Source organism: Pantherophis guttatus, chromosome 4 (genome assembly GCF_059756535.1).
Source record: "Pantherophis guttatus breed Tessera chromosome 4, ASM5975653v1, whole genome shotgun sequence".
NCBI classification, from domain to species: domain Eukaryota; kingdom Metazoa; phylum Chordata; class Lepidosauria; order Squamata; family Colubridae; genus Pantherophis; species Pantherophis guttatus.
In genome coordinates this window covers 44882843-44901795 of record NC_142066.1, presented here as the reverse complement: position 1 = coordinate 44901795, position 18953 = coordinate 44882843, and the positions used below count along the sequence as shown (strand labels likewise).

At 39.4% G+C, this 18953-nt stretch overlaps 1 protein-coding gene across 2 annotated transcripts; it reads left to right on the top strand.

Moving 5' to 3' along the window:
• Positions 1 to 2816: 2816 nt before the first annotated feature.
• Positions 2817 to 18698, top strand: NXPH3 (neurexophilin 3). Of its 2 annotated transcripts, XR_004591089.2 has the most exons (3): positions 2817 to 3155; positions 13681 to 14747; positions 18158 to 18698. XR_004591089.2 is itself a non-coding variant. In XM_034415478.2 (2 exons), the coding sequence occupies exons 1-2, from the start codon at positions 3099 to 3101 to the stop codon at positions 14422 to 14424; spliced, it is 801 nt and encodes a 266-aa protein (XP_034271369.1). In that variant the 5' UTR covers positions 2817 to 3098; the 3' UTR covers positions 14425 to 18698. The 2 variants fall into 2 exon arrangements, 1 of the variants encoding a protein (XP_034271369.1); XM_034415478.2 differs by having other exon boundaries at positions 13681 to 18698.
• Positions 18699 to 18953: the final 255 nt, after the last annotated feature.

Sequence of the window (18953 nt, the reverse complement as noted above, 5' to 3'; positions counted from 1 at the left end):
AGACTAAGGACTTTTTCCTTCTAGCAATGATGATATTACCTAGCTTGGTAATGAAAGGTCTGTAATAAAACCATCAAGGACCCAACCCCATCAGTTTGGCCTCCTTGGCTAAATCATTTCTTATGGAAACATATCAGTGGAATATTGCTATCACATTGAATTGATGGTACAAAGATCACCATCATCTTTGACCAGATATATAGAATCCATTGCCATCAGTTATGCTAGTTGTGATTGATTGGAAATGAGGACTACAGTCCTTGGAGGACAGCAGATTATCTAACCCAGATCTTAACCAACCCTATTTGCCTAACGATTTGATTGTATCTTTTACAGATTAGATTTACAGAAAGTCATGATTTATAGAAGTTATCATTTCTTTAACCATGGTTTATTAAACAAATTACAACTGATGTGGAACATCAATTGGGGATTAATGTACTGACAAAACCTAGTCATGGAGCAAGACCATGAGCCCATTTAGCGCATTATTTGTCCACCCCCATCTTCCTAGAAGAGCCAATATGTTTACAATGGCATGGACTACAATTCTCATGTCCCAAAGTGTGGGAATATCTGTTGTATCCAGTATCTCAGATAGAAACTCTTCCCAATCAGCACTTCCCAAGAGCCTTTTAAATGGTGGATCTGTAAACTGATATTTAGGTTTTCAGTGTTCAATGTTTTGTGTCCATTGCACAGAAGCACCATCTCCAACTTCTTTGCATTGATAAAAGACCATCTGTTTCTCTGTTTGTAGAAACCTTTCTATCCCCTTTTAATTCAGCCAATGCATAAAATAAATCATGGTTGCATTGATCATCCTATCAGTATGAAAAGTCTCCACTGTATCATTTGAAGAAAGTGTTGGTACTTAATTTTCCTACACCAATATGGCAGGCTGAGCTGTGGTGCTTTTGCTACTTGCTAAAGAACAATTCACAATATCGAGAAATAGCTTGGAAATATCCTTGCAGACAAACAACCAGTTCCTGGTGGCCTTAAGCACCCTATTTTCTTTCTTTATTTGCTTTTCAAAGAGGAAAGGCTCATTTTTCTTAAACTTGCAAGGTCTATTGTTGCTCTTCTCTATCCAGCTCCAATGCTCTGTCCAGCATGTAAGAAACTGCTGGAATGCATCATTAGTCCGTAGATCAGTGTTTGTCAACATGGCAAATTTAAGCTATGTGGATTTCTACTCCCAGAATTTCCCAGCCAACGTGATGCTGGGAAATACTACCAGTAAGTGTTGAGGTTCACTTAAACATGCCAAGGTTGAAAAGTATGTCCTAGACTTGCATTCTGCTGTCCAGCGGTACTACCAGGACAGACAGGATTTTGCTAGAGTTCAGAAACTATTAAGTAGAGGCTACTAGCTTTTTGGTTTTATTTAAGAAAAAGCACACTCGCCTCTTCATGTTAATTCAGAAAGAGAAGTTTTCTTCTGAGATAAGGCAGTCTGGCTACCTAAGTAATGTAATCCTAGAACATATTATGAAATCAGGCTATTGTTCCTATTAGTTCAAGGCAATCAATTCTAGTCAAAGCATTTCTCCTAAGACTTCACCCAAATTTGTTTTTTCTAGCCCTGCTTGAAGGAGCAAATGTTGAATCTGGGATCTTTGGCATGCAAAGCTTCTCTCTACCCACCAAACAACAGCACCACTGGTTTAAGCTACATCTGATCCTTAATGTATATAACATGCCACATACAGTCTTTATTGTAAAGTGATATGTTACAGAGAGAAAAAGAAGAGGAAATGAAATGAAATTTTTAAATGATTATGCTACTAAAACATAAGAGCACTAATGCATAAATGAATCAAATCTTAAGTGACGGGGGGGGGGAGGAACAAAAATAAACAACTGATCAGAGCAAAAAGCTTAATTAATATTCAGGGTATTTTTCATATGGATATGACTCACTGGGAAGTTCTCTTGCTCAAGCTCCTTTACAGCAAATTGGACCTGGAGCCCACAGTTCATCCTCATCAGGCTTTAAATAGGAGATTGTCTAGGGTAGACAGTCCATAGTTAGTCGAGGCTGAAAGTATTCCTAGGGTTTGCCATCTCAGAGCCCCGAATGTTTCAGCCCAGCCTTGTATAATTCACATTGAGATTCAGTGATGTGGTGCAGTCCTACCACAAGTGGAGGACACAGGTTGGGAAAGGATGACCTTGAAATTCAACAAACCAACAGTAAGCTGGATGGTGTAAGGAGAGAAAGAACAGAGAAAGAAGGGGAGGGAAAGAACATCAGGAGGGGAGTAGTGGGGGCAGGGGAAACTGGCAGATAGAGCATTCATAAGAGAGTCTGGGGGGGGACCCTCCCAAAAGTGGCATTTTGCTGAGAGCTCCTCTGCCTTGGCAGCACTGTTGAGTAGGGTGTTGGGATGGCTGGTTTGGAGGTATCAGAGGCAACCTTTCAAATCCTGCAATGGGTCACATTATGGGCTTCTCTTTCCCCTTCAGAAAAATCCATCGCTGAAGTAACTCACCTATTTCCCTACATTATCATAATCGGTATCTTTACCCATCCCTCTAAAATCTTTTTGGTCATTTTAATACTGGATAACTACAGCATTACTGTATTCCTTCTTGCCTTTCTTCAGCTTTCCTGTCTTGGATCCTAGCCCGGCTGTGTAGGGGGTAGATGGGCTGGAGCTTAGTTCTTCTTTTCCTCCACCTCCTCCTCCTCCTCCTTTTCAAAGTACTATAGCAAGTTTCCAGTTCAGGGCTGAGTTTCAAAGTTTGCAGGCAGGCAAGGGTTAAGGCAGGACTCCGCTGCTCCAGCAGTGGCACCTGTCAGTGGGAGGGAAGCAGCGAGAGACTGGAGTGAGTTTTGCCCGAGTCTCCAGCAAAGCTGGAAGCAGGCAGCAGCCACATGGAGATCTCCAGCTGCAGAGGGTGAGAAGAAGGCTGCGTTTTGCCCATGCCTGGCTGGAAAGAGACTATCAAGACGAAGCCTGGAATGGGGGGATCCTAGGAGGCCAGAGGCCAGATCATCCCCCTTCACACACACACACACCAAACAAAAACAAGGAGGCACTACAGAGCTCTCTTAGATCGCTAAGAAGGAGAGCAAAGAGGCTGAAGATATGCAGCTGACTCGGTGCTGTTTCATATTTCTTATCCAGGGGAGCATCTATCTTCTGGTGAGTGACCGAGGGGCTGGGGAAAGGGTAATGTTAGTGCTAGTGACATGGCTTTGGCAAATGTAAAGTCAAAGGGCTGCTTCTTAAACCGCCTTCTTACATTAGTATGTCCAAGCAGTTTCATGGTCTGCTGTCTTAATAGCACTTCTAGTTTGGCATGCGCTGCACTCTGTTCTCCAATTGTCCTTGCACCAACTTCGCCGGGCAGGTCATTGCATTTTAGCTTTCAGAGGAACCTTCTGTTTAGGACCATCCTTTCATTCATCTTTCCATAAATGCCGCCTCTTTTTCCTTTGCAATGATTCTTTGCTTGTGCTTTCAGCAGCAGCCTATTAACAGTTACCAGGATATGTTTATTTTGCTAGATGTATATACCACCTTTATTTTAGGAGCTTAAACGGAAGACTACATAGCATTCCTTCCCTCCAATTCTCTCTCTCTCTCCCCCCCCCACCCAACAGCCTTGCTGGATTGAGTTGAGAGAGATACTAGTTCAAAGTCATCCACTGAACCTCCGCGGCAGAGGACAGTCTTGACCAGATCTTGCCCCTCCAGATGTTGTTTAATACTTTAACCGCAGCTCTATAAGGACACTGAGACAGGGAATTGGCATTTCTGCCAGAACAAACATTATTTTACAGCCCCAAATTCATAAAGAGAAAAGATTGAATCTATTGCTTAAAAAACAGTTTATTGAACTGTTACAGATCTCAGATAAGTGAGTGAGGTCACAAGCTGGAAGTTGTAGAATCTCTAGTCAATTTGGCTTTTTTGGGGGGGGGAGGAGGATAAATTTATCCCTTCTCATAGCAATATCACCTGCCCAAGCAAACTTCATCCGGCACGTTTCCCTGAAGCCACTGCTAGAAAGCCATCACATATGGCAGTCTGTTTTGCCCCAGAGAAGAAGAAGAAGGTGCAACTCAGAGGAGTGAAATAATCTTCCAAGCACAGGGGTGCAAAGGGAAGCTGCTGAACATAGACAAATACAAATACAAAAGGCTGCCCCTGAATGAGTTTTGACGTTCATAGAGAGATTTGAATCCAATGCCAGAAACCCATGCTGAAATAAAGTAAATGATATGATTGCCAGAATATATTTTCTATCTCTCCTTTGAAAATGCAAATAATTTTCCATCTATCTTCTGTAGGAGTTGTCTTCTAAGCGGCTGCTGAAATTCACAAAATTTAATTAGCAAAGTAGGCCATAGGAACAGAACAGTTTTCAGCACTAGTGCTGAGAAGCATTGTTTACCTATCAACAGAGAGGAAGCATTTGTGTCAGTCAGAATGGAAAGGCACAAGCACAAAGTTAATTTTAAAATCCTCCCTTCATTCTCTGGAGTTGCGAGTTCAAGATGTGCTGCTCACTGTTTGATCGACAGCAGTGAACTCCTGTGATCCAAAGAGCTCGTTTCTCTGCTTGTTTTTTTCTCCACCAGTGGAGAAGGGAGGGGAGACAGGGAAATGATCCGGAGGCTTTGTAAACAGTGATTAAATGGGAGGATAGGGCAGGAGGTATCTTTTGTCTTGGATTGGCTTGATCAGCATCACTGAAAACTACAATGACCTCTTGCCTCCCACCTCCTCATATTGTATTTTTCAGCTCAGGAAAAAGCAGAAACCCCACTCGAACTAGTGCTCCAAGCCTCATCTCCTCTAGAAGCGGCTTGGGTTGCAGCTGAGAACAATCTCATGTTCTCTGGTAGAGACGAGCACAAACAGACCAGAACTCCTCTTTGCTAAACTGCTTTTCCCTCAATTGTGGGTTGTTCCTTGCAAAAAGGAAGAAAAAACATGCTGGTCTACAGGGAAAGCAGCCTAGAGTTTTCTTTGGCAGCTGAGTGCCCTTATTCCCTGTGGATCTGGTGCAGATCCCTCTTCCTCCCAGCACTGCAGCTGGGTTTAACAGATTGGGTTTGACTGGTTGGATTTTGTAGTTGCCTCCTGTCTGGTCAGTGGTTGCCTCTTCTCTGTCACCTTGCCTTATCCTCTTTTTAAAAATACATTCCCTCTCTCACTAACAAATGGCTTCTTCAAAATTTGTGCAGATGGAAATAAATTGGATTGCACCAAGGAGCAAGATTGCAATCTCTTGTCCTTCCTAAAGGGGCAAGTTGGGAGGGGCCACTTGGCAAGATTCTAGAAATTAGAAGGAGCCAGAAGAGTCTCCTGTTGCAACAAGAACCTTATATTGAATCAAAGCTCCAGCACTTTCAGCCAAGTATTCTCTGCTCAGAATAGAAGCAGCTCTCCTAGTTTACAAGGAAAGCTGGTTCCTAAATATTGAATCCATCTGAATCCAGGTTGGAGATGCTTGGGATGGAACCCAGTACATTCTTAATTGTGAAGTTACATATTGTACGTTTTGACTCCCAGTGTAAATGTTAGATGCGAATGTAGTGATCTCACTGACTTAAAAATGGGGTCATTTGGCTCTTTTGGGGACATCTAGGGGACCTTCTGCCCATTCACTTATTGGGGACCCTGGATATTTGCCTTAAGATAACCAGTGGGTTTTTACTTGCAAAACCTATGCACTTATCTTGAAATCCAGTGTCTCCTTAACTCAGGAGCAAAGAAAAGAGGAAGCTCCTTCAACCAAACTCTTCAAAGATCTTGTTTTCAACCAGCTGTGGTCACTTCTTACAACACAAACAAGCTTGAAAATGGAGCGGAGAGATCTCTTGTTATGCAAGTCTTCAATCGTTGCCTTTTAATTTAGAAAGTGCAGCAAGGGGTTTTTTGTACCAGAATGATATAATTTAATATTATACTACTGACAGATGCATTGGTAGTATCCTTTTTATTTAAAAAAAAATGTTGCGTGAAAAGGGGGGGGTCACTTTGTAACACTGGGATATTTTAATGTTGCTTTGAAGTTCCAGAAGATCAAAAAATACACTATTTTTAAATAAGTAATCACCAGGTGAGATAGCAACTACTGTCCCCATTTTCGGTATGTAGAAATGGAGAGGATGTTAGAGGCAGACATCTAATGAATCCCCAGCAGATGGGAGTTGGTTATAATGAAGGATTTTTAAATTCCACCCCCTACCACCACCACCACCACCACCCCCCTCTGCCTAGAGACGGGGCTCCATTTAACAAGTTTACTAGCTATAAGAACAAGGGTTCTTATGTCATCCTTTGTATATATCCCCCTCCTTCTAAAAACTGACTCCAGTATCCAGGTCACTATAAGATGAATATATAAACAACTTGCCTGTCTCTAGACTGGGACCTGGGAAACTCATTCACTGGCTCCAATGTCATAAAAATAGCCAAGTCTTATTTGGCACCCAACAGAGGCAGTCCCAGTGGCTCCCTGGGTTAATATCAGCGGAAGTGCTGTTAATTCAAGCAAATATACAGAACCACCCAGTTTGATGGCCATCAGAGCTGAAGGTCAAGTATTCTCACCCCAAAAAAAGATCTTATCCAGACGCTGCATGTGAGAATCCTGGGAATGTTACTGGTGGCACAGCTCATTATTTTTCTGAGTGAAGCCATTCAGAGCAGCATTGTAATAACTTTGACATGTGTGCTCCAACTAAAATGATTGTGGCCTGGCCTGGCTGACTTGGTTGCTTAGATCAACGGTCTTAATGTCATCATGGATGAATAAAAGTTCTTCCTGATGTCAGAAAGAGGGATTTTTAAGAAAAAGGTTTTTTTTTAATGTGTGCATCTCTCTCTCTCTCTCTCTCTCTCTCTCTCTGTGTGTGTGTGTGTGTGTGTGTGTGTTTCTAAGAAGGAATCCATTTGTGTGTGTATGAGTGAGTGAATGAGTATTCTAGGAGGGAATCCTTTTGTAATATTCAAGTAAATAGCCATCTTGAAGGACAAGCCAGTATTAACATACCAAAAACCCAAGCTGAACAGAGGTTTATTTACCAAGTTAATATTTTGAACTGCTGCACCAGACTGAAGGTATGCAGCCAGTATTCCTATCCTACCTTCAGTTATAATTCTACCATTTCTAGAAAGGGAAAACCTGCAGTCTTCTCGATGAATTACAGTTGCCAGCATCTTTCCCCAATGGCTTTATTGACTAGGCATGCTGGGAATTGTCTTCAGTGAATGGTGGAGGGCAACGGGTTTACCACTGTTGCTGCATGCATCTCAGGCTGAGAGAAAGCCCCACTGCATTTGGTGATATCCTCATGCACTGGTTTCCTGCTAAGATGGTATATACCAGCAGATATGTGAATCAAAAATGATGCTTAGATCATGTGAATGAGTAATACAGCCTTCCAGTATGTTAGTCATCCTGACAACAGTGCCGCGGGGTTCTGAACAGATCACCTTGCCCAGCATCTGCCCCTGCCCTCCTCTTCTCAAATATTTTTTAATGGTAAAAAAGAAGTTGAGGAGCTTTTAAAAGAACAATGTTTATGAAGTTCCTTGGGGGAAGCCAGCAGGTGATGGCCATATCTGGTTCAGAAATAACAGTCCCTGATGAGATGGAAGGTAGACATATAAACATATAACCAAAAGGTGAAATATAGATAAATTTGGGTCTAGGGTAGGCAGTAGTGTACCCACCAGATTACAACTCCAGAATTCCCAGCCATCAGAATAAGTCTGACAATAATGAGATAGAACACAAACATCGGAAACATTAGAATAAGTCTGGCAATAATGAGATAGAAGTCAAGGTCATTTTATGGATCAATGTCAGATTAAGTGCCCAATGCAGAGAATAAGAATAGATGGATAGAATTTGCAGTGAACGTAGTTGAATATTTTCCCACCCACCCCTAGGATTTTTATTAGGATCATTGCTTTTTAACTTGTTCCTAAACCATTTGGAGGTAGGAGCAATCAGGAAGGTGGCCAAGTTTTCTAACAGCGTCAAGTTATTTGGAATAGTTAAAAGAAATGCAGCTTCTGAAAGGCTACCAAATGATCTCTTCAAACAACGAAAGCAGGCATTAAACTCACACATATGGCACAAGGTAAGCAATGGAAATGGTGGACATGGAGAGAGAGAAATCCTGATTTCATTTGATAAGGTCTAAGGGAAAAAATGTAATTAGTCAAAAAAGGAATCCAAAGGGTTTGGTAGAAACTTTAATTAAAATATTTACTGTAACTGTTGTCAAAAGAAACAGCACTTGTTGGGGATTGTTAGGGAAGCAATTAAAAACAAAACTGCCAACATAAAAACTGTGTATAAAAATATTCTGGTTGCAGAGAAAGTGAGGAAGGAATAGAGTTTTTTTCCCCCCTTCTTTCACAATTCTTGAAGCCTTAGTCATCCATTAATGCCAAATAGTGGGAGAAAAGGAAATATTTTGCATGCAGCATCATTAAGCTGTGGAATTTGCTGCCGCAAGATACAATGATGCCCACAATTTAGTTTGGTTTCAAAGGGAATTACAATACTAAGAGCATAAGAAGAGCATAGCTGGAGAAGCCAAGGGACATTCAATTTTGATCTAACCAGATCCAGAGAGCTGGATCCAGGGAGTTCATAAACACAATCTGAAAGGTGTCTAGAGCAACTACTATTTAAGGAACCACAGTCTCTGATTCAAAAGATCCTATGCAGCCATCAGATAGTGCATTAGGGTACATGAATTTGCTCTTCATCTTTGATCTCATCCTCTCTTCATGCAATCTAAACTAATGGCTATTATTATATAATATTGGAAACAAATTCCAAAATCTGGGTAATCTTATCAAAGGCTATATATATCATCTCCAGGATCAGAAGCAGAGTACATCCAAGTCTATCATAAGAGGTTATTACATATTCTTTCCATATTTATGGGTTCCTATCCAAAATCCACCTTTCCTAACAGAACAATTAACCAGTGGAACAGCTTGCCTTCAGAGCTTGTGGGTACTCCATTGCTGTAGGCTTTTAAGAAGAGACTGGACAACCATTTGTCTGGAATAGTATAGGGTCTTCTCCTTGAGTAGGGGGTTGGACTAGAAGATCTCCAATGTTCCTATTGTTCTATTATCTGTTAATTTTCCTTATCTGCCAAATACTTGCCAAATAAAATATCAGGACAACAGGTTTAGAATTTGCATATTCTAAAGCCATATGTAAAACCTCTTTATTTCAATCTCTGGCATATCTCAGTTGAAGGTGTCAGGGAGTAATAATGGTACATGGAGTTCTTGCTTCACATCAAAATATACAGTCCTTGTCACTTTGTCCTATTTCAAGGTATGCTGGATGACAGTTCTCATACTTGTACAAACAGCATAATGCTCAAACTAAATAAGAATGATGGTTTTTGTGAGTTGCCAACTTCAGAAAATTTGGAATAGTCATTATGGGGTTGTGGAGATATATAGTCTGGCCATCTATCAAGCAGATTGCTTTGATATCCTTATCATGAATACTAATGGGAGATAGGGGGAGGGGGCAACAGCTGGTAGCTACATTTCTTTATCCCTACAATATATCACTTCTGGAAAAAGGCCTTTTGATGAAATCCACATTTAAGCATTCTTCATAGTATTATTACTTCTATAATTATAGCTATTTCACTGATGGTTTTAAGACTAAGGGTGTGTCCAGACTGTCTCTGGGCAGTCTTCAAATCTTACCATAAACAGACATGAGTTTGTTTTATGGCATTTCTATTGTTGATAGGGTCTGTCAAACTGTAACCAACTCCTAGTGATTCCATAAATAAAAAGTCTCCAATCTCTCTCACACCACTTAGGCAATTCTTGTGGTTGCATTCCTGTATTTTCCACTATTTTGTGTATCCACTTCATGCACTGTGGGATCTTCCTCCTCTTCCTCCTCCTCCTCATTTCCATCTAGCCAAGCATTATCATATTTTCCATTGATAAATCAGCTCATGTTATGTGTCCTAAGAACAATCACTATTATATAGCATTTCTAGGCTCCTCCAATCCTAATAGAGAAAGATAATGAGGCAGAAATTCAAAGATGTCACTGGACCATTGAAAGTGGTGGATCTAGCATAGGTTGATGGGCATGATCTGGGATTTGCTTTAAGCAGGAAAAACTTTAAATTGGCATTGCAAAAGCATTTATTTTAACAGTAAAAGTCAATAGCAAAAGTCGTGAACCAACCTTTTGCCGAATGTCTTTGACAACAATTCTCATAAGCTTTAGATTTGCATGACAATTGATTGGAAACTTGAACATGTATCCTGATTAATCCACATGTGTGTGTGTGTGTGTGTGCACACTGGGAACCTCAGGGAAATATTAGTATCCCTTTTATTCCCCGTAATAAATGGTGTGATTTCCTTCTTTTTTCATGAGACGGCTTACATTATAATAAAAGACTAAGGTGGTCTCTGCTAAAAGATGGTATATAGATTAGTGAAATAGTTTTTATAGCTTTCTGAATATTTTTGTTTATTTATAATGATTGCACAATTTCACCATATTAAACTTTTTGTCTGCAGTTGTTCCATTATGCTCATTTTACTTTTGTTCACTGTGTTTTTAATTAATTGCTTTCTGTTTTAATTTCTCAAGTGCTCTTTCTTTTGATGGAAATGTGGGATACAAATCTGATCAATGAAATTTCCTGTTGGAGAAAGAGGAGGCTCTGACTAAACAGCCTGGATTCTCTTTAAGCTTCCCTAGGCAATCCAGAAGTAGAAAAGGAAAGGCTGTGGGTTCCTCCTAAACAGCCCCAGAAAGAGGCTGCATTGCAGGAAAACCATTGAATACCCCAAACCTGCAGCAACTGATTCCTTGTTTGTCCTGAGCTCTGCAAGATAGCATGGAGAACCCAATACCTGCCTACCTATACACACAAATGGGCGTGGATGGGCAAGTCAACAGTTTTATTTATTTATTTTAAGACAGTCCAGTTCCTAAACCCTTGGGGTACCTAGCCAATCAAGCTGTATTGAATGATCCACAGGCCATGCTAAAATTGGGTAAGAGGAAAGAATCAACGTTTTGCAACTATCAGTCTGTACCATTCATTTTAGTATTTCTCTTCCATTTGAAGTTGATAATATCCAGACGCTTACCTATTATTTTCTTTGCTCATAGCTTTCAACCACTCACTGGGTCAGTACACCAGTTAAAAGGCCACTCAGTTAAATGCCTGGATTAAGTAAATGTTAGCATGTTTAAGGCAAACACTCAGGGATGGACCTTCCTTCCAGAGCAGGGCTTCTTAACTTTGGACACTTTAAGATGTCCTATATCTTAAAATTGCCAAGGTTGAGAACCCCTTGGGAAGGTTATGGGAAGAAAGAGTTTGTCCTTCCTAAAAAGGGAAGGAGGGAGGGAAGGAATACCATGCTAGTTCCTATGAAAATTCAGAATTGGGTTTCCTTTTTTATGCACTATTTTAATTCTACTTGATACCTTCCTCTGGTAGCTCTTAGGATATGAATTTTACTCATTTCCTCTTGAAATTGGAGAAGAAGGGGGGTGCAGAAAGAAAAGAGGGAATGGTGGATGGATGGATGTATTATAACCTTGAAGGAGGAAATCAAATGCTAGAACTCTCCCAAAGATTTGGAAGTTTTTGCATCAAATTTCTGAATTCAGAATTAATGGATTAATTTAACCCATTTTAGGTAAAAATGGGTTAAAAAACATCTAGGGGGATGAATTTGGATCTGTAGGATCTAACATTCCACTTCCTTATAGAATCACAATATGGGAAGGATTTCCAACTAGCTTTGGGGTTTATATGCCGTAAAGCATTTTCCTGCATCAACAGGGGAATAAAGAAAAAAAGTGAGGATTTTTTTCTTTTTTTTATCTTAATTCAACAATTACAATTCTAATTTCCAACACTGGAACTCTTCAAAAGTATACATAGGATTGTGCTACTTGTTGTTCTGGTTGTTTGTTTTCACTTTAATGTTCCTTATGCATGCAATTTTATTCTAGGCGTGGCCTCACTGAGGAACTATTGTTTATGGTTCAAAAATAACCATTGCTTTTCTCCTTGGTCCATATCTCTTTTCTCCCTTCTTCACATTTTCTGTAAGAAAAAAATCCTGTGGCTTTTGATTCTGTTTTCATTAATTGGTTTTGTGATCCTGCCAAACCATGGTTGATCTTCACTTTTGTTTGCTTACAAAAGCAATTTTCTCACTGTAGTTCATGAAGTTATTTTCCTTCAAATATCTTTTAATTAATTGATTTATTATTTAATGGGCTTCTAGGGCTGCTCAACTCAAACAATAATTTTTGGATAGCAATATTACAGTATACTCTTTCCTTCTTTAATGCTTGATTGTTTATTTGATTTAAATCCTCCAGAAGCTGACGATTATATACACTGTACTCCTTCTTCAGTTTGTCTGGAAATAATACTGTGAGTTTCCATGTCTGGGTGTCATGAAGAGGGGTTAATTTGGATCTATGGGATCTAATGTTCCACTTCCCTATATAGTATGGGAAGGATCTAAGACATGGGAAGGATCTAAAATGCACTAAAGTGTTTTCATGAATCAATGGGAGAGTCATGAAAGAGAAAAGTAGAATTTGGGGTTTTTTTTGGTCCTAATTCAATAATTACATAATTTCCAAATTCAGTTTAACATTTTAATCATTGAAATGTATTTTCTTGGAGTAAATTGGACACACACACACACACACAAAATTGAGGATTAACTGGGTTTAAGTTTATCATGATAAACTATAATTTAGTGCATGCTTAAAATATGTCTTGTCTTCTCTCTTCTCCTACTCTTTTAAACTGAATTTTGGAACATTTTCCCATTCATTGTTTGCCTTTTTTTCTTCATATCTAGGCATAACAAAACCCAAAGTCATACAACTCATCTATTACTTTATATCTAATTTTGGACGTCTCTCCATTTGGGAACCATATTTGGGGTAGAGACCTTTTTGTCAAGCACTAAATCTATTCATGGCATTATGTAATAAAAAACCAAATTTAGCACAGATGGAAGTTTAAAAGATCATTGCCCGCATAGGAGTAGGTCTTTCCTTTTTCCAGGGCACTGGGCTTTTAGTTTGCTGTAAAAGCCAATTTTTTCCTGAAATTAAAAGGTTTATAAATATATAGAAACTACTTATAGGCTACTCATATATCACATTACACTACAATTTAAGAGAGAGAGGAGGGGGGGAGAGAGAGATCAATAATCAAAATGCCTTGATCTGCTTATAATACTAAATCTTAACTGATAAAATCATACATATGAGAGACCAAAAAAACACATTATTTTGTGAATATCAAGTTTTAGACAATAGTCAGAATTTTCACAGTTATCCTGCACAAGTTCTCTCCATTTAGGGGCCAGATTATATACAAATACAATCTGTATACAAATACAATATGTCATACAAATAAAATTCTATCTAACAATCTGTATTCTCTGTCAATAATCATGTTGACTAAGTTTTCTAGGAGCTGTAGATACAACTGATCTGAAGGACAACGTGTTGGGAAAGTGTTTTGCCATGGTTCTAACCATTAGTCATGGAATTGGAAAGTGGAATTAAAATCACGGAGTCCAGCTGCCTCCTAAAGGAAAAACAGATAATGAGGTCCTGCTGTCCTCTTGTTCCATATAGGTAATCTGTGGCCAAGATGAGGCAACAGAAGAGGAGGAAGAAGAAAATGGAAAATCCTCCAAAGCTCAACAAAGACCCCGAGTGCAAAAGAAAAAAGCCCAAGTCTCCTTAAAGTCCTCTGTAACCCCATCTCACTTCCAGAATACAACTCTCTTAGAATTGGCCTCCAGTAATGCACCAGAATTTTGGAATATCCTAGATAGCTTGTCCAAGCAGGGAAAAGGCAAACAACCTCGTGGAAGAAGAGATTCCCTCACCAACCCTAGTCAGTTCAAGAAAATATTTGGGTGGGGTGATTTCTACTCCAACATCAAGACAGTAAAACTCAACCTCTTAATTACAGGCAAAGTGGTTGATCATGGGAATGGCACAGTCAATGTGTTCTTTCGGCATAACTCCACTGGCCATGGGAACATCTCAGTCAGCTTGGTGCCACCAAACAAAGCAGTTGAGTTTGATCTTGAGCAACAAATCTTCATAGAGGCAAAAGAATCAAAGATCTTCAACTGCCGGGTGGAGTCTGAGAAGGTGAGCAAAGCAAAGAAGACTACCCTGTGCACTTATGACCCTTCTAAAACCTGCTTCCTGAACCACACACAGAGCCAGGTCTCCTGGGTTTGTTCCAAGCCATTCAAAGTTATCTGTATCTACATAACCTTCTATAGCATAGATTACAGACTTGTGCAAAAAGTGTGTCCTGACTACAACTACCACAACAATGTTCCTTATTACCCCTCTGGGTGATGACATACCTCTTTTGAATTTAAAGCAGCCCATGTCTCAAATGTCACTTCATTGGGGATTGGGGAAGAAAAATAGACTATGAAAAGATTGAACCATGCTTCACCAATGCCAGGCATACACCCGGCTTCTACTAAGAGACATTGAGTTTGGAGAAGAGATTGAGAGGACATGAATGGACATAACATCGTTGGAACACTTTACCCTTTCATGTATACATTTAGCCAAAATATCTCAGTGCTTATGGTGGAAAACCCAAACTGCACTTTCATTTCATCATTGCTATTTAACAAGTGATGTAATCCATCAGGGGTACTACTGTTGAGGTTTGTATCTGTCAACAGCCACATTTGGGGGAAGCAATCTGTAGGAGGTTGTGTATCAAAAATGCATAAAACTCAAGCAAACAGTGGTCATGAGTCAAAAGTGAAAGAGGCCATATTTTGACTTTTGACATGTCTTTTTCTCTTTTTGTTATTGCTTTTTCTAGTTTCCCTTTTTCTTCTTTCTCAGTATTCCTGTGACTGATGCTAAGAGAGAATATTCTTGCCTGAAATTAAGCTTTGGAATCATTCATAGAAATTAGATGAACTTAGATCCTTCTTGACTGTGCCACGTTATTCACCCAAAAGTTAACTTTATGAATGGGTGCTGTTTAATACTTTTTCCAGTAACAGGGACCTCCATGGGTCACATGGAGGATATCAGAGTTCCAGATGGGGGAGGTCCAATGGCCCCTTGATAGAAATAAATTATTTTTTTTCCCCCTCTACTTCCTTGCCTGAGCATTTCACCATATCATTCATCCCCTTGCATTTTATCCAGTTTAATATCTCTAAGTTTAATTTTAACTCTCTAAAAATGAACAGCCAGTGAGAGGAACTGAATAAAAAAGAGTTAGAAGGCTGTATTGGGGTATCTGTATCTGAGCTCTCAAGATGGCACACTACAGTTTAAGGAGTGTTTTTCATCCTTTGGGATTGATCTGTCTTATTTCCTTTTGCCACTCTTAAAAACAGCCAAAATTCTTCTGCTTTCCCAGCTTGCCCTCTCTACCCTGATCCCTGAAAATTTCTAAGTCTGAAACTAGAAAATTGAATGGAAGCACTAGAACATTCGCATTCCAAAGGGCCACTGCTGGGACTTAAGTTGTACATGATCCACTACTTGACATAGTGGTGGGAAACCTGATCCCTTACCTCTAATACTTTTTCAATATATACTGTATAGCCAGATCCTAATTGCATTCTTATGGGTCAGTTTTCCTTGAATAGAGCACAAATATAGTTTATGTGATGTGATAATCTCTCTATCAAAACACTGAAGGTTTGGGTCAGGTGGTGCCAGAGAAAATGAATGTTACCCAAATGGAATCGTAATGTTGTGCCTTTGATTTAAATTAATCTTAATGATTTTTTAAAATATATATATATATATTAAAACAGATTTGGCCAGAATCTGCAGAAACAAATTGGGAAGAATTGAATTGGGGCTGAGTCATAGCAAGAACTTCAGCAGCAGTAAATATGACTTGAAGATGGAGAAACTTTTTCACTCATCTACATCTACTTAGCCTTGAGCCCCCTGAAACATTGGAAGCTTGTATCTGCTTCTTGATGATTGCCAGCCTTGAGTATTGCTACTTTGGGGGGGGGGGGGAACCATACTTTTTCAATTACATTCTCTCCTAATGTTTGAGATAGGGAGGGTGAAACACTGTTTAGTCAAGGAAGTAGAAGGACAAGGCACATCCTCGCATTACTGGACAAGGGAAGATTGATTCAAATCTGGGTGAAGCTATCTCAGGGGAAAGATAGTTTGCTTGCTAGGAATTGTGAAATTAGTCCTTGGCTGCAGCCTTGCAGAGTTCACACCACTTCTCTAGGGCAGAAAATGTCATATTGGAAGAGACAGGTAGAACTTCAATTCAAGGAATTAGGAAAATGGTACAGAGAATGTACTCCTCGGTGGGATTTAAGCACTGCAGAAAGATATTATTTACAATTACAAGATTATGCGAAAATATGACAGATGGCACTTTAGAAATGGCTTTCCCTAATCCAATATTGTCAGAATGTGTTAGACTACAGGAGTTATCCTCATCTACATGGCACCAGGTTGAAGAATCCTAGTCTAAAGGCTACTCTAAACAATGAGTTAATTATTTGGTTCCAGCTGTAAATGCTTTTAGAATGTTGAAAGATATAGGGGACACATAGAGGAAAATTCCCATACATTTTTAAATAGCATTTTTCCCCTTAAGGTGTGAAAAGGGGATGGAGAAAGATATACTATGTGTAACATCTGCATTGACAACCATTTCCACCTCACTGGTTAACCATTCACATATTTCAGATTCTGGCTTAATCGTCTTTGGAGAGTCTCTATTTAGCAGGAAACAGGCACAAATTTGAATGCTTGGGAGCCTTGTATTGAGTAAAACTTGCCCCCCTATCTTTTTACCCTAAATGCACCGCTACTCGTCTATAAAAGAGATTTAGCAAGCCTCCTACAGAGATTTTGGTCTTGGATGGCTACATATTTTCTAGCTGTAATTTTAACATTCTGAGAAGAGAGAAATAACAAACGAAAAGATAGGAAAAGAAAATCACAGCCCACCTTTTTCTAATGCATTGTCCAAACAACCCCTTTTTTAAACAACTTAGTAGATGATCATCAATATATAGCATGTATGAAGGTAGAATTTGGTGTTATTCAAATAACACCAAATGGTATTGGTGGTAAGAAATGCTACTATTTCTCAGTTCCCAAATTTATGCTTTTTTCCCAAAGAGATATTCATTATTCTTTCATTACAAATGGATATACCTTCACTTCAGGGAAAGATGCCAAATTTGTTTGAAATCCTGCATCTGTACCAAATGCTTTCTGATGCTCACTGGCACAGAAGCACATGGAGGGACTGTGGGGGCAATGAACACAGCAAGTGGCAGTCATAAAGAGCTTGCGTGCACCTGGGCATCTCTTGGTCCTCAGAAAAAGCATCTGCAGCCAGCCCAATTAAAATAAAATTAACGTTAGGGGGAAGAAAATAAGCCTGTGTTAAGCTTCTAAAGGGTTCTTTGTTTCAACAAAGGTTTGTGTAAAGCATCCCAATGAAACTGTTTCACAAAGCAGTGTGGAACCCTTGTTTATAAACATCAACAAAGCAGCCACTTTACTTCATTTTATCTCAGTTCAGAGGCCTCTCCTGGCAGTTCCAACAGATAGAAAAGATGTTCTGCACATGCCCTAAGCAGAGACAAAACCTCTAATGGCTGCTGGAATGGCTGGTCAAAGCTCTGAGGCAATGTTCATTTGCTTGATGTGTCACCTCATCTGAAGATGTGCCTCACATGCCCTCTCATAAAAATTTTCAAAATTTAACATCCTCCTCCTCCCATCTTATAAAATTTCAGCTTGTTTAAGGTTTCACAAAGTCTCATGTGAGAACATTACGATCCTGTGTTTCTGATTCTAGTAAGAATGCAGGGTAAGACTATCGCCATCTCAGGAGATTACAAATGGTTTGTGGGGGGAGGACAATTTAGCCCCCAGGCGATGCCACTTGGGACATGAAAAGGTTGCTGACTGCTGACAACGACTGTGCGAATGCAGTACACAATCAAGTTACAGTTATACATAGGTACTTCCATGCCTAATACAGCAAATTCACTTGTAGAAATATTTCCCAGGATGTATTTTGGAGTTACTAATTTAGCTTTTCTGGTTTCAGATTTGAGGCTTCGTTTTAACATTAGACCTAGACTCATTGGACTGCCCCAGACAATTAATTCTGAATGGACTGCCTATGCGTTGATGACCTACCTCAGAGGTTATTGTCATAAGAGATGAGACCATAATTTATAGAATCTGTGGTGCTATCAAACAGCCTTCCCCAAAGTGGTACCCACCAGAAGTGTTGAACAATCCCCAGCTAGTATGGATAATGCTGTGGAGTTATGGTCCCATATGTCTTTAGGAAACATGAAGCTGTGAGAAATTGCTATTAAAAATGTTTGGAAAAAGGTTTCCTTCTCTTCTGCTTTTTCCAAGTTTCAATGCTGCTCCCATCAATCTACCTAACATTCATCTTTCTCCAAGGGTTCTCTTACTTCTTTGTGCCAGATCACTATTTTGTCTACAGTTTGCTCCATAATTTCCTCTTTCTCTCTGATTAAATGGCCACACTGATTGTATCATGTATTTATTTTTAATACTGTCATTGAAATGGAGAATAAAGCTTCCTTCTGCATCACAGGGGTGCAGTATGAAAAGTGACTTTTGATTTTGTTATGAAAGTTAACAGAAACCTCTTTTCTCTAGGATAATAAATTTATGAAGAGCTGGATCATAAAAATGCACCAAGAATGAGTTCTAAAATGCAGAATTTGGAGGAAATGGGTTGCTCCTGTCTATGGGATATTTTTTTTTTGTCTAAATATTGTTCTTCAGCAACTTTGATTTGGTTCATATTTGATGGATGCCCTTCAAAAATGGTGTTCAGAAACTTAGATCAACTTTTTCAGGCT

Coding starts and splice junctions, on each gene's coding strand:
- NXPH3 (XM_034415478.2), top strand. CDS start 3,099: ATGCAGCTGACTCGGTGCTGTTTCATATTTCTTATCCAGGGGAGCATC. Junction 3,156..13,680: donor AGGGGAGCATCTATCTTCTG/GTGAGTGACCGA, acceptor TGTTCCATATAG/GTAATCTGTGGCCAAGATGA.